Here is a 14659-nt window from a genome sequence, read left to right as displayed (position 1 = left end):
ATGCATAATGTCCCCCTATTCAGTGGGACAGAAGAGGAAAAACTCCTTAAAATAGGAGCCAAGAAAGATAATGAAGGGAAGTGGAGATTAGCAGATGGGAGGCAAATGTTGAATAAACCCCTTGCCAAGAAAATGCTAGAAGGCATACATGGAACAACACATTGGGGTACACAAGTGCTAAGTGATCAATTTCTAAGTGACTAGGGATGCATAGGAATTTTCAGGATACCTAAGCAAGTAACTGAACGATGTGTGATATGTCAATAACTGAATAGGAAAATCATGAGGAAAACACACAGAGGAGGGTGAGAACTAGCCTTATGGCCCTTCCAAAGCATCCAAGTAGACTTTACTGAGCTTCTCAGGTTCAATGGTTGAAGTTTTTGCCAGAGATAGTAGATCATTTGACTCATTGGGTAGAAGTGGTACCCACTGCTAAAGCCAATGCCAATGTTGTGAGTAAAACACTTCTAGAATTAATCATTCCCCAATATGCGATGGCAAACAGGATTGATTCAGACCGGGGAACTCATGTTATATCGAGAATATTGCAAAAAGTTGTTCAGGCCCCGACAGTAAAATAGGAATTACACACTCCATGGCATCCACAGAGTTCTGGTTGGTAGAGAGAATGAATCAAACTCTTAAAAGAGCTCTAGCTAAGCTAATGATCGAGACCCAAATGTCATGGACAAAATGTCTCCCTTTGACTTTATTAAGAATTAGAACCCAACCCCAGTCAGATCTGGGGGTGTCACCCCATGAAATTATGTTTGGATTACCCTTCCTGACCTCACCCTAGAAGGTTGCCACCTATCAGGAAAGGGAAACCAATGCCAAGAAATAAGTTATGTCTGTAGCACAAACCTTAGAAGGGCTAAGACATAAAGTGGCAATTCCTCAAACTACCACCCTGGATTTCAGAATCCATAATATTAATCCCAGGGATTGGGTGATGATTAAGTCATAGAGAGATCAGCCTCTAACTCCTCAGTGGGAAGTTCCCTTTCAGGTACTGCTCACCACCAAATCGGCCGTGCGAACTGCAGAGTGGGGATGGAGTCATGCCAACAGAGGCAAAGGCCCACTAGAAGAACCCAAAGAGTGGACTATAACATCCAGGCTGGGTGAAAGAAGATTGACTCTCAAGCAGAGACTGAAAGACAACTAGTAAAACACCAACACACCAAGAAGTGGAGTCAAGCTTCCACCAACCAGCTCAAGAACTGTCTTCCTGTTTTCATTGGTGAGAACTACCAGCATCTGTTGAGGAGAAGTACACAAGGGACTGTAAAAGTAATGGGACAGCTTCTTTGAGAAAATAAGACAAAGGAAGGATGGCAAGACTTGGTTGGCCCCTTTGTTTGCTGCCAAGAAGGCTCCATAGCCCTGCTGCGAGCAGCAACCCCGTAGGCATGGTAAGGTTGGCACAAAAGGCCATACCAGACCTCTGTCATTCCTCAGAGGTCTTTTTGTCCCCTGTTGTCTTTTAATTCAACAAGGACTGGAGGTCAGGACTGAGTTGGCCTCTGTACTGACCCCTAAGATACACTGACTATGGGTAACAGCCACATAGGCACAGTAGATGGGAGTCAAAGCCCTCCTGGACCTTTGTGATGCCCTTTTGTCCATTCCAAATAAGTGTGTCTAAGGAAAACCTGAGATTTTTTCTGCTGTTCCCACTGTCCTTGCCCACATCAACAGGTGCTGGTATCACTCATTCAAGAGAGAGAGAAAATTTTTTACCTAATTTTTCAAGCAAGTGACTTCTAGAAAAAGAAAAGGGGGTTTGTTATAGATGAGTAATCCTACAATTGACTCTCACAACTAAGGGGTGAATATTAAATATATGTTAAGAGAAGTTTTGTAGATGTATAGTTATCCCTCCCCTCCCCCTTGCATCGTTATCACAGGATGGCCTCAGTAGTCGGGGCATTTGGGTAGGTTGGCTTGTTACTATGGCAGCACCTGACCTCCAATCAAGGTGTAAGACAGTGATCTCCACCACTGGACAGAGAAGGAGTCGATTGACAAGACTTTGGGAGGGGGCAGAAGTATAAAAGACAGAACATCCATTTTGTGGATGAGCACACAGTGACTGAATTCTTTGCCCGTGGTGTTGTATTCTTTCCTTTATTCAGTCTTCCGTCGTATTTTCACAAGGTTTTAATAAAGCATTTCAATTTTTGAAAGTAAAAGTCGTTTCTCACGTGGGGTTGGGGAATGTGGAGCAAGGTTGTAAACAATGGATCAGCTCTCAAGGTAAACAACTTCTCTGATCTGGCCAGACCTCCTTAGGAGCGGCCCTACATCAATATCAATCACGGAATGATGCAATCAGCTCTTCTCCAAAGAGAACAGTAATAAAATACACTCTTTAAAAGAGGATTACATGTTTCTTAGAAGCATTTTGAAATATTTCTCCCTAACTGTAAAAGGAAAATCTTCCTAATGAACTCCATTGGAGCAGAGGGAAACCAAGGCAGAGCCATGGTTTGTCAGGACTTGCCTGATCCTAATAAGCCTTGTGGTGCATTTAGAGTTAAGCTCTGGAAGTTCAGGTACTGAGAGGAGATTGCAGAAACCTTTCCAAGAGTCAAAGTCAGAGGAAAATGCAGAAGTGTCTCAAAGCATGAATGGGTCCCACTGAGGTCCATCCCAAACACAGGCTCTTCATGGACTCCTGCAGGAGAGAATTGGAGGCCAGGATGGCACAAAAACCTCTCCGAGATTCAGAGTGTAGGAAGAAAAATTCTAAGTACCTTAAAAACCTTGAGTATATTAAAGCATTAATGAGCCCCACTGACTATTAATACAAAGATTTCAAGGGACTCATTAAAGCAGATAATTGGGGCCATGATTGCACAAAACTCTCACAGAGTCTGCATCAAAAGGGAAACAAGTACCCTAAAGAACTGAAGTACCTTGAACTATTAATGCATCCTACTGAATGTTGCTACTGACAAAGAATCTCAAGGGACTAATTAAAGGAGATAATTGGATGATGTGATTGCACAAACCTCTCAGAGACTCCAAAGCAAAAGCCAAACCCAAAGTCCTTTGAAAAGCCATAGGAGTGTTAAGGACCCCCAGGGCCATTGCTGAGCAAGGCTCCCCAGAGACTCCTTCCAGCAGATCCTTGAGGCCACTGGGATGTGGGCTAGGGGGGATGATGAGGGCAAGACAAGGGGGTGACGGTGCCCAGCCTGGCTAGGGCTGTGCCAGGAGGCCCCTGGGCCTCAGGACAAGGTGTCTCCTCATAGCCCTTGGTGGCACAGACCCTGCTGTGCCCCAGGGCACCAAGACTTGGCTTCTCTTTGTCCCCACTTGTCATCACTGCCTCCAGTTCTCTGCTCTGCCTGGGGCCTGGGGGCACGTTCTCTGTCATGTCCCTCAGTGGGACCCATTAAAAGTACAAGAAAGTTTGGAGTTGGATTCTGCCTTGGAGTTCTGGAGAGGTTTCTTCAGTCCTCTCAGGGACTGATGTTCAGGGCCTGAGCACAAAGCCCCAGAGGCTCATTAACGTCCTTGTGCTTTGTCTGTGCTGCTGAGCTGGGCTGGGCTCTGGGAACAGACGCAGCTCCTGGTAACCAGGAAGAGCTTCAAAAGCACATTTCTCTTGATGAGCAGCTCTTCTGCCAGCCCAGCAGGGCTGAGGCACTGCCTGCAGCCACCCCAGGCACAGCACAGAGGCACAGAGAGCTTCAATCAGTCAGGGCTGGGAAGGTGCTGAGAAGTGCCTGGGGCAGAATCACTGCCAGCCCTTGGCACAGGAACCTCTGGCTGCAGGACAGTGCAGCTGCAGCTCCTGGAGTGATTTCTAAAAGCTGGAACATCCCAACATCCCTACAGACGCTGTGAGTACATTCTCTGATTGTCTCTTGTGCAGAGCAGCCAGGGGTGCCCGGGGCTGTCCTGCAGAGCAGGGTCCTGCAGCCCAGGGTGCTGGGCTGGGGCTGGGACTCTGCTGCCTGCCAGGGACAGCTCTCAGCCAGCCCTGGCAGCTGCTCCCAGTACTGGGGGACAAGGTCTGGGTTGGGGAAGACAGCCGGTAAGGCTTGGAAGTGTTGTCCTTGTGTGGAGAGGATGCTGCATTGTTCAGGACTGCTCCCAGCATGGCATTTAACTGCACAATATTTCTAAGTTCATTATGCAGGGAGCACAACAAGGCCAGGGGCTTCATAAAAAGGAAAATCATGCTTTTTTAGCTTACTGCTCTAGGTTGCCTGAATGGGAAATTCCACATAGATATTCATTTTCCAATTCAGGTGGAGCAAAAAAAAAAAAAAAATTTTCTCTTAAACCTAAAAAAACCAGGCTGTGACACGAATCACCACAGGACCCCTTGGAGGCAGCATCAGTGTCACATTTCCAGCCTCCTCAGGGTTGCTCTGACTTTACCATCAGAGCTTGAAGAGCCAGAGCTGCCCCTGGGTAGTGCCAGGGCTGGGAGGGGTCTGCAAGGCAGAGCTGAGCCCACAGGGCTGGGCTGGGCTCTGGCAGCACTGGCAGGGCCCAGCCCTGGGCACAGGGAAGCAGCTGCTGGCAGGGACAGCTCCAGGCAGCAGAGCCCTGGGCAGGCAGGGGAAAAGTGCCCCCAAGCTGTACTGGGATGTTTAAAGTCCTCTCCAAACACAACTATTCCATGATTACTTTTTTTACAGATCCCCTAGCTAAGGCAACACAAATGTCCAACAGCAGCTCCATCAGGCACTTCCTCCTGCTGGCATTGGCAGACACGCGGCAGCTGCAGCTCCTGCACTTCTGCCTCTTGCTGGGCATCTCCCTGGCTGCCCTCCTGGGCAACGGCCTCATCATCAGTGCCGTAGCCTGCGGCCACCACCTGCACACACCCATGTTCTTCTTCCTGCTCAACCTGGCCCTCAGCGACCTGGGCTCCATCTGCACCACTGTTCCCAAAGCCATGCACAATTCCCTCTGGGACACCAGAACCATCTCCTACACTGGATGTGCTGCACAAGTCTTCTTTTTTGTTTTCTGCGCGACTACAGAGTTTTTCCTCCTGACCATCATGTGCTACGACCGCTACGTGTCCATCTGCAAACCCCTGCACTACGGGACCCTCCTGGGCAGCAGAGCTTGTGCCCACATGGCAGCAGCTGCCTGGGCCAGTGGCTTTCTCTATTCACTGCTGCACACAGCCAATACATTTTCCCTGCCCCTGTGCCATGGCAATGTCTTGGGCCAGTTCTTCTGTGAAATCCCACAGATCCTCAAGCTCTCCTGCTCAAATTCCTACCTCAGGGAACATGGGCTAATTGCTGTTAGTGCCTGTTTGCTATTTGTTTGTTTTCTTTTTGTCATTTTCTCCTATGTGCAGATCTTCAGGGCTGTGCTGAGGATCCCCTCTGAGCAGGGACAGCACAAAGCCTTTTCCACCTGCCTCCCTCACCTGGCCGTGGTCTCCTTGTTTATCAGCACTGGCACATTTTCACACCTGAAACCCCCCTCCATCTCCTCCCCATCCCTAGATCTGGTCCTGTCAATTCTGTACTCGGTGGTGCCTCCAGCCCTGAACCCCCTCATCTACAGCCTGAGGAACCAGGAGCTCAAGGCTGCAGTGTGGAGAGTGATGACTGGATGGTTTCAGAAGCATTAAACTGCTGGCCAGGGTTTGCAAATCACATACAATAAAAGTAATCTTTCATACTTCTTTTTGATTTCATCTTTGAAGGTCTTGTTTTTGGTTTAACTTTTTTCATAATGTCCATAAAAAAATATCATTGTTTGTGCCATTTCTCATTGTGTTTCTCTCCACCTTCCCTGTGGCCACAGACTGTGTCAATGAGGAGCTGTGCTCTTGGTGGCTTTAAAGGAACAAAAGCATCTCCCAGCAGAGTTTTAAAGCATCTTCCAGCGGAGTTTTCTGCAGAGATGTCCTTTTGTTGCCTTCTCTGGAGCTGCAGCATCAATGTCTGTGTGTAGAGCTAGGGGCAGAGCAGTGCTGGCCCAGCAACTGTGCCCAGCAGCAGCAGCACTTGGTGCTGCCAGTGCTGCTGTCGTGGCCCTGCCCCGCTGCCCTGGTGGCCCTGGTGTTGCTGTAGGGCCTGAGTGCTCTCGGGGCCGGGCACAGCCCTGGAGGTGGCAGTGCCGGGGCTGCAGCAGGGACAGGCCAGGTAATATAAATCAGCTTTGGTAATTCTTTTGGGTTTGGTTGTGGATTTGTTCTTTTTTACCCCATGTTTCAGTTTTTTAATATTGTCCACAAAAATAAGCCATTGGTTTTGCCTTTTCTCATTTTGTTTCTCTCAATCTTCCCTGTGGCCACAGAATGTGTCTGTGAGGGGCTTTTGGTGACTTTAAAAGAACTAAAGGATCTCCCAGCAAAGTTTTTTCCAGAGATCCCCTTGTGTTCCCTTCTCTGAAGCTGCAGCAGCAATGTCCATGTGCAGAGCTGCAGGGCAGATCAGTGCTGGCACACTAGAAGCTCTTCTCCTGCTGGCCACACCATTCCGGATCCAGGCCAGGAGCCATTGGCTTCCTTGTCCACCTGGGCACACTGCTACCTCATGTCCAGCCTGCTGTGCTTCAGTCCCTGCAGGTCCCTTTCTGCATGGCCTCTGTCCAGCCACTCTGTCCCCAGCCTGTAGTGCTGCAGGGGTTGTTGTGGCCAAAGTGCAGGACCATGCACTTGGACTTGTTAAACCTTGTTGGATTTGGGCCCTGGATCCAGCCTGCCCAGGGCCCTGTGCAGGGCCCTCCTACCCTCTAGCAGATCAACACTCCCAGCCAACTTGGTGTCACCATGGTTCCATGAGGCCCCAGAGTGTCCCAATTGTCTCCATGATTGCATGAGGCCTCCCAGTGTCACAATGTCCCTTTGGTTCCATGGGACCCCTGGGTGTCACAAAGTCCCTGGGATCCTTGGGCCCTGCAGTGTCACAATGGCCCCTTGGTGCCCCAAGGCCCTGCAGTGTCACAGTGAATCCTTGATTCCGTGAGGTCTGGCAGTGCAGCAATGCTCTCCTTGGTTCCACAGTGTCACAATGGCCTCTTGGTCCCAAGGGCCACCATGGTGTCAAACATGTTTTCTTCATTCCAGGAGTCCCTGAGGAGCAGCACTGGCCCTTTGGTTCCATGGGGCCCTTCAGTGTCACAATGGCCCCATCATGACACCAGGTCCTGCTCTGTCACAATGCTCTGCATGGTCCCACAAGGCCCTGCAGGGTCACAGTGGCTTCTGTGGTTCCATGAGGCCTCAGATTACCACAATGAATTCCTTGGTGCTGCAGTGTCACAATGCAGCCCTGGTGACACAAGATCCGACAGTGTCACCAGGGAGCCTTGGTTACATGGGGCACCACAGTGTCACAATTGTTCCCTCAGTTCCCAGAGTCCTTGCAATGGAGCAATGGCCCCTTGATTCCACTGTCCCCAGGCTCTCCCAAGGGTCTCCTTGGTTCCGCAGTGGCACAATGGCCCCTTGGTTCCACAAGGCCCCACAGTGTCACAGTGGCCTCAGTGGTTGCAGCAGGACCCAGACTGTCACCATGGACTCCTTGCTTCCATTCAGCCCCACAGTGTCACAATGGCCCCTTGGCTCTGTGCTGCCATGTCTTACACAGTGTCACCATGGTCCTCTTAGTGCCACTAGGCCCTGCAGTGTCACAATGGCCCCTTGCTTCCCAAGGGCCCTGCAGTGCCACAATCATCCAGGCTTTCCACCAGGCTGGAAAAGACCTTGGAGAGCATCAAGTCCAACCTGGGACCCAACACCACCTTGTCACCCAGACCATGGCACTGAGTGCCACATCCAGTCTTTCCTTAAACACTTCTAGGGATGGTGACTCACCCATCTCCCTGGGCAGCTCATTCCAATGCCCAATCACCCTTCGTGTGAAGAATATTTCCTTATGTCCAGCCTAAACATCTCCTGGTGCAGATGAAGGCTGTGTCCTCTTGTCCTGTCAATGGTCCCTGGAAAAAGAGCCCGACCACTACCTGGCTGCACCCTCCTGTCAGGGAGGTGTAGAGAGTGATGAGGTCTTCCCTAAGCCACCTCTTCTCCAGGATAAACAACCCCAGCTCCCTCAGCTACTCCTCACAGGATTTCTGCTCCAGACCCCTCCCCAGCCTTGTTGCCCTTCTCTGGACACACTCCAGCCCCTCCATGTCCTTCCTAAATTGGGAGCCCAGAACTGGACACAGCACTCGAGATGCTACCCAACCTGTGCTGAGCACAGGGAAAGAATCACTGCCCTGGTCCTGCTGGCCACACCATTCCTGATCCATAGGAGTGCCAGGGGTTGGAGGGAAATGGTGGGGAAGGGGAACAAAGTGATATTGTTTGACAGCCAGTTAGAGGGCCTTGATTTTCATATCTTTTCAGACTGCATTTGAAAATGCTGGGGATAAATATAATTTGGACGTTGCTGATATCAATCTATAAACAGGAAACAAAAGCAGGACAAAACAGTTCGGTCTATGTTGAGTTTGTGAGGGTCCCAAGGAGGAGGTGAGGGATGAGAATCTGACTCCATGTTCTCAGAAGGCTGATATTATATTATATTATATTATATTATATTATATTATATTATATTATATTATATTATATTATATTATATTATATTATATTATATTATATTATATTATATTATATTATATTATATTATATTATATTATATTATATTATATTATATTATATATCATATCATATCATATCATATCATATCATATCATATCATATCATATGTTACTGAAAAACTCGTGACTGACTCCTTAGAGTCTGAAACATCTGATGGTGATTGGTCATTAAGTAAAAACAATTAACAGGAAACCAATCAAACATGCAACTGTTGGTAAACAATCTCCAGACCATATTCCAAAGTATCAAACACCGAGAAGCAATCAGATAATTATTGTTTTCGTTCTTTTCTGATACATCTCAGCTTCCCAGGGGAAGAAATCCTGACAAAGTGATTTTTCAGAAAATGTGGCAGTGGAACATCTGCATTGTTTTCAAAAAAGTATATTCACTTTGAAAACATTTCTGAAATCTTTCTACGTAACCACAGAGGAATTGAACATTTAAGATATTCTCAGGGCCTTTTCTTGTTTGGGTGTTTTGAACAAATATTTATGAGCTTTTGTCACTGAATTCCTGAACAGGAAAGCTCAGCAAAGAAGAGGCCTCTGGAGTAACAAAATTCAGCAGCAACCTCCAAGAGGCTGAGGATCCATCCCCATGCGAGCAGCAATGAACAGAAATGGGCACAGCTTTGTGCCTGCCCCAGCTTTGGCATGAGCCCTGGGCCTGGAGCAGGAGCAGCTCTTGAGGGCCCCAAGGCCACGGCTCTTGTGCTGCCCTGGGCAGATGGGATGGCAGCAGGGGCTGCAGAGCTCTCAGCCCCTCAGCCCGAGGGGAGCAGGGCAGCAAGGGAGCCTCCTTTGAATGACCAGCCTTGGCCGAGCACCTTCCCCCATGGCTGGGGCTGAGTCCTGTGGCAGCTGCTGCTGTGCCCTTGCCAGGGGCTGAGGCCGTGGGGCAGTGGCCAGAGCAGCCTGGCCTGAGCAGAGCTGTGGGGCCAGAGCCGGCTGGGCTGGGCTGGGGAGAGGCCCTTGGTGCTGCCCAGAGCTCAGGGCAGCTGGCAGAGCTTGCAGGGAGCTGGGCTCCGAGAGCCTGGCCCAGAAACCATCAGAGTCCATCTCAGCCTGGCTGAGCGAGCAGGGGCAGGACTCAGGCCAGGCCTTGTGGGGCAGGGCCAGCACCTGTACAAGGCATTGCAAGCAGGCAAGTGGCCCAGAGAGGAGGCTGCTCTGTGCCCTGGGTGGCATGGACAGAGCAGGGAGGGGGCCCAGGACATTTGTCAGTGCCAGCCTCTGTGCCCATATGTTGGCAGCCCTGGCTGCTGAGCACAGCTTTGGCCTGGGTTGAGTTTGGCTGTGGCCCAGCCCCATCCTCCTGCGTGGCTCAGGGCCTGTTCCCAGCCATGGCCAGCCCTGGCTGCCTCTCTGCTGGCCCAGAGGCTGGCACAGCCTGGGGCAGGGCTCTCTGTGCAGCCCCACAGATGCCCCGGGCTCTGCAGGAGCTGGCAGAGGCTGCCCAGCAGGGAGGCCATGGGGCACAGAGCCCCAAGGCTGCTGTGGGCACCACGGCACTGGGGCCGTTCCCAGCCGCAATGCTCTTGGCCTGGGCTGGGCCTGCACAGGGGCTGGGCCACCATGGCTGGGCCAGCACAGGGCCACAAAGGGGCCACGCAGCCGCTGCCAGGGCTGACAGCAAGGCCAGACACACACAAGCAATTGCTGAGCATGGCCTGTGCTGGCCTGGCCTGACTGTGCCAAAGGCAGAGCTCAGCTGCCCTTGGGGGCTGCAGGAACAGTCCAGAGCCCAAAGAGTCTCCATGGCTGTGCTGGAGACCAAGGCTGCAGGAGGGAAATGCAGGGCTGCTGTGGATGGGGAGGGCATTGAATTCCAGCACACACCTCAGCTCTCTGATGATCCCGGCACCATTCTGGGCCCTGTTTCAGACTGGAGCAGAGCAGATGTTGATGGGACAGGAGCCCTGCGGGGCTGTACAGGACCTGCAGCTTGCAAGGTGCTCTGCTCTCCCTCAGGTGCTCTCGGAGAGATCCAATCCCAGCTTGGCACCTCAGGGCACAAGTGGCACTGCCTGTTCATGGGCACACAACTGATGCCTGCCTGGAAAAGGGGCAAAGGTGTTAATACATGTTAGTTTCATAATATAACAGCAAATCTTTATTATCGGGATCATTTGAGTACTTTTAAGAAATGGCACAATTTTCCCACCAGAAACAGGAATTTCCTGGAGGTATACTGATGGCAGGAAGAGAAATACTGACCTACCCTTTGACTGGTGTCACCAATATTCTGTTTATTACTTCCTTTTCCTTCAGGTGTTTTCAGCTCTTCTGTTGAAATGGCAATGTCTAACGACTTCTCTTCTTTTACAGTAGGTGGATCTATGTACTGCTACTGCTCTCTCATTTCCTCCTCTAGATGCTCTCTGGTCATTCAAGTGCCTCTCAACTGACTGGCTTCATGCTTTGAGCTGGAAGAAATTGCCCAATATTTCTGAAGTTCAAATAAATATATAATAAATATAATTTTAACTGTGTTTTTATCTATCAGAGAATTACCTTATGTCTTTGTCTAAAACTGCTCATGTACAGAAATCCCTTGGGGATGGGGGACATGTCAGATGCTGCTGGGACATCACAGAGAGCTGATGGAAGAGCTGTGATGGTTATTAAACTGCTCAAATGTTCAGCTTGTGTTTGTTGGCAAGAAACCTTTCTGTGCCTCTGAGTGTCACCAGGCCCTGACCCCAAAGGACACAAACCTGATGAGTTGTGGTTCCCACTGCAGGGGCACTCGGACCCTGGCTCTGCACAGGAGAGTTCTTCATCCCCTTTCTCTGTTTTCCTGCCTCTGGTCATGGAGGGACCTCTTGACTTCAGCCTGGGACTCGTGTGTGCAAAGAGCAAATCTGGGCAGAATTGGGGCAGGAAGGGTTTGGGGGGACCTTGGGACCAGTCCTGGGCACAGAAGGTGTTTTCCATTGCTCTGAGACTGTCTGCTGTGGAAAGTGGATTTAATATCCAGCAGAGAAATGACTTTTGCATTTGATGGAGCAGTGCCTTCCCTTGGCTTTGTGTGGAGAGTTTAGTTCAGGCATGGCTTGAAGAAAAAGGCCATGAAGCCATGAAACTGAGAGAAAAGTAACAGGTAGCTGTGAAGCAGTTCCCAGCCTGACTTCTATAAACAATTAGACTCTTTCAGGCATCATTGTATAAACAATAAAGTTCTCAGGCAGTCTTCTCATAACAAGTGTAACACTCTCTCTGGGAAAAGATGGCACCCTGAGGACAGATGTGGAAGTTTTGGGAACCGTTCGTATCACAGTAAGAACACTGGTTTTGTTTTGTGTAAACAATCAACGGTGTAGTAAAACAAAAGGTGTGGTTAGAGTTTTCTCTGTTAGCCTATCATAAACCTGTATTTCGGAATATGCATGAAGTTCGTTAACACTATTATTTAAGCTGACTGATCGATCAATAAATCGAGTTCGATGCATCACAGGATGGTCGTTCTCCCCTCACTTCAACAAATGGTGACCACCAGGACGTGATAGCGGACGACGATTGCGACCACCACGGGGATTGCGAACACCACGAGAAGTGAGGACTGGTTCAGGCTCCGAAGCAGCGGGAGCGGCAAATAAGCGCGAAACCAAAGCGGAGAAAAAAAAGCCGCCGATACGCGCCGTGCCCTGGCGACCATATAGATGGGTCCAGCTGATACGTGTGGCCAATGCCTGGAAATCGCTGCTAGGTAAAAGTGCGCACTTAAAAAGAGGTATGGAAAGGCAAGCCGCATATGAACTTTTTATTACTTTTTTGCAAAAAAGGCAAATTAAGGGAATAGATTTACAGAAGGAATTGCAAGGTCTTTTGGCTTATGGTCTGGAACGGGGAGTCTTTGTGAATCCCCACACGATTCACGAGTTGTCTGAGTGGCGTAAATTTGGTGATATATTATGGCAGGCTACGTTAGACGATGATAAAACTGCTAGGAAAATGGGTAAATTATGGCGGGTCATTAACACCGAACTGTTGCAGTTTCAGGCGGAAAAGAGGGCTGCCCATCAGGCTACTGCCGCTCACGATCGTAATAAAGAATACGATCGAGACAGGGAGTTTGATAAAGAGTCGGGGACCCCTCTCGGCCCCGCAATGAGGACGGTTTTATTACCAGCCTCGCCACCTCCCTCGGCAAGCCCGGCTGCGAGCCAGGCTGCGAGCCAGGCTGTGAGCCAAGCGCCGAGCCAGGCTGCGAGCCCGGCTACAAGCCAGGTTCCGAGCCAAGCTCCACAGGCCGCTTTACTACCCACCGCGCCGCTTCCAGCGCCGCTTCCACCGCCTCCTTTAGCCGCGCCGCTTCCAGCGCCGCTTCCACCACCTCCTTTAACAAACCAGCCCCCTCTAACGAGCCAAGCTCCGCAGGGTGCTCCGCAGGGTGCTTTATTGCCTGCTTTGCCGCAGGCTATCCGTAGCACTTCTGAGCCTCCCATATCGCTCACATCGCAGCAGCCAGAGCCAAAAACGTGTGTTCCGTTCCCGAAAAGTAATCAGAGCCCTGGGTTGGAAAACGATCGAGCGGCGATGATTGCACGGGAAAGACGGGATGCGTGGGCAGCTCTGGCCAAAGATGCAGTGGAAAAGGGAGACCAGGAGTTGATTAGCTTAGCGAGCGAACTGGCTTGTCCGGTTATTTTCACCCCTCAGGCTGGTGGAGGCATGCAAGCGACAATTAGCGCTTTAGATTGGAAGATGTTATCTCAGTTGCGAGCCACTGTTAGTCAGTTTGGCTTTAAAAGCGAACCAGCCAAGCAAATGCTCGACTATATTTTTGATACCAGTATTCTTCTTATTAATGATTGTCGTGGCATAGTCAAATTAATCTTTACCCAACATCAGCAATTGCTTTTTAACGCCCATTGGCAAGCTTTAGTAAATGAGTGCGTGGCAGTACAAAGACAGCAGGGTGACCCCCTCCATGGCATCACTGTTAATGAGCTTATGGGTCTGGGACCTTTCCTTCGCACTGAGGCGCAAGCTTTAATAGGTCAGGAGAAGTGCCGGGAGGCAATGAGGTTAGTCAGACTCGCAATAGAAAGGGTAAAGGAACCAGGAGGGATACCAGTATATATGGGAATTAAGCAAGGTAGAGAGGAATCATTTGGCGCTTTTATTGATAGAGCTGCGGCTGCAATTGAGAGGGCTGGAGTAGCCGAATTTATGCGCGGGGCCCTTCTCAAGCAGTGTGCAATCCAAAATTGTAATTCTGCCACTAGAAACATACTTAATACCTTAGGAGCAAATTGGACTATTGAGGAGGCATTGGAGAGGATGGCTCTTGTGCCAACCGGGCAGCAGGCTTTAGTGGTAGACGCAATTAAACAGCTAGGAGTAGGGTTGCAAGAACAGGCAAAATCTTCTCAGAGTCAGGTTTTAGCCGCGCTTGCACCTCTTCAAGCGTCAGCCGCATTTGCAGCGTCAAGTAAAAAGGGCCGCATAAAATGTTTTCACTGCGGAGGCTTTGGACATACGCGCCAGGAGTGCCAGGCTACTGGAGTCTGGTGCCAGAAATGCCGTATGGATAATCATCATACAAGCGCTTGTAAGCAGAGGTCGGGAAACTTCTCCAGGAGCGCGTATTCCCGCAGCAGCCGCGCCCAGACACAAGTTGCCGCTGCAGAGATAACACCCCCCCACGCTTTCAACCCTCCACAGCAGGGAGCCTCCAACCCGCCGCAGCAGGCAGTCTCCAACCCGCCGCAGCCGGGAGTCTCCAACCCGCCACCGCAGGGAGCCTCGGCATGGACCTGGCAGCCGCAGTAGACGTAACGCTGATGACTCTGCACCCGCAAAAAGTCCCTACGGGGGTTCAAGGACCTATTATTATACAAAACAAAGCGATGGGTGCGCTACTATTTGGGAGATCTTCCGCATCTATGTTAGGACTGTTTGTTTTACCTGGCGTTATTGACGCGGATTACACGGGAGAAATTATGGTCATGGTTTATACTCCTTTTCCTCCTCTCCAAATTAACAAAGGACAAAGAATTGCTCAGCTGGTACCGCTTGAGCAAATGACGAAAGGAATACAACCCAT

General features: G+C 50.1%; 1 protein-coding gene across 1 annotated transcript; it reads left to right on the top strand.

The window, feature by feature from the left end:
* Nucleotides 1-4855: 4855 nt before the first annotated feature.
* LOC134434474 (olfactory receptor 14J1-like) lies at nucleotides 4856-14385 on the top strand (the record flags this gene model as incomplete). The annotated part of the gene is made up of 2 exons (XM_063183127.1): nucleotides 4856-5575; nucleotides 14278-14385. Coding segments are annotated over 2 exons (828 nt in total), but the record flags the coding sequence as incomplete, so codon positions are not given.
* Nucleotides 14386-14659: the final 274 nt, after the last annotated feature.

Source organism: Melospiza melodia, unplaced genomic scaffold, assembly GCF_035770615.1.
Source record: "Melospiza melodia melodia isolate bMelMel2 unplaced genomic scaffold, bMelMel2.pri scaffold_37, whole genome shotgun sequence".
Taxonomy (NCBI): Eukaryota; Metazoa; Chordata; class Aves; order Passeriformes; family Passerellidae; genus Melospiza; species Melospiza melodia.
The sequence above is the reverse complement of the archived record's forward strand: the minus strand, read 5'-3'. Positions and strand labels throughout refer to the sequence as shown.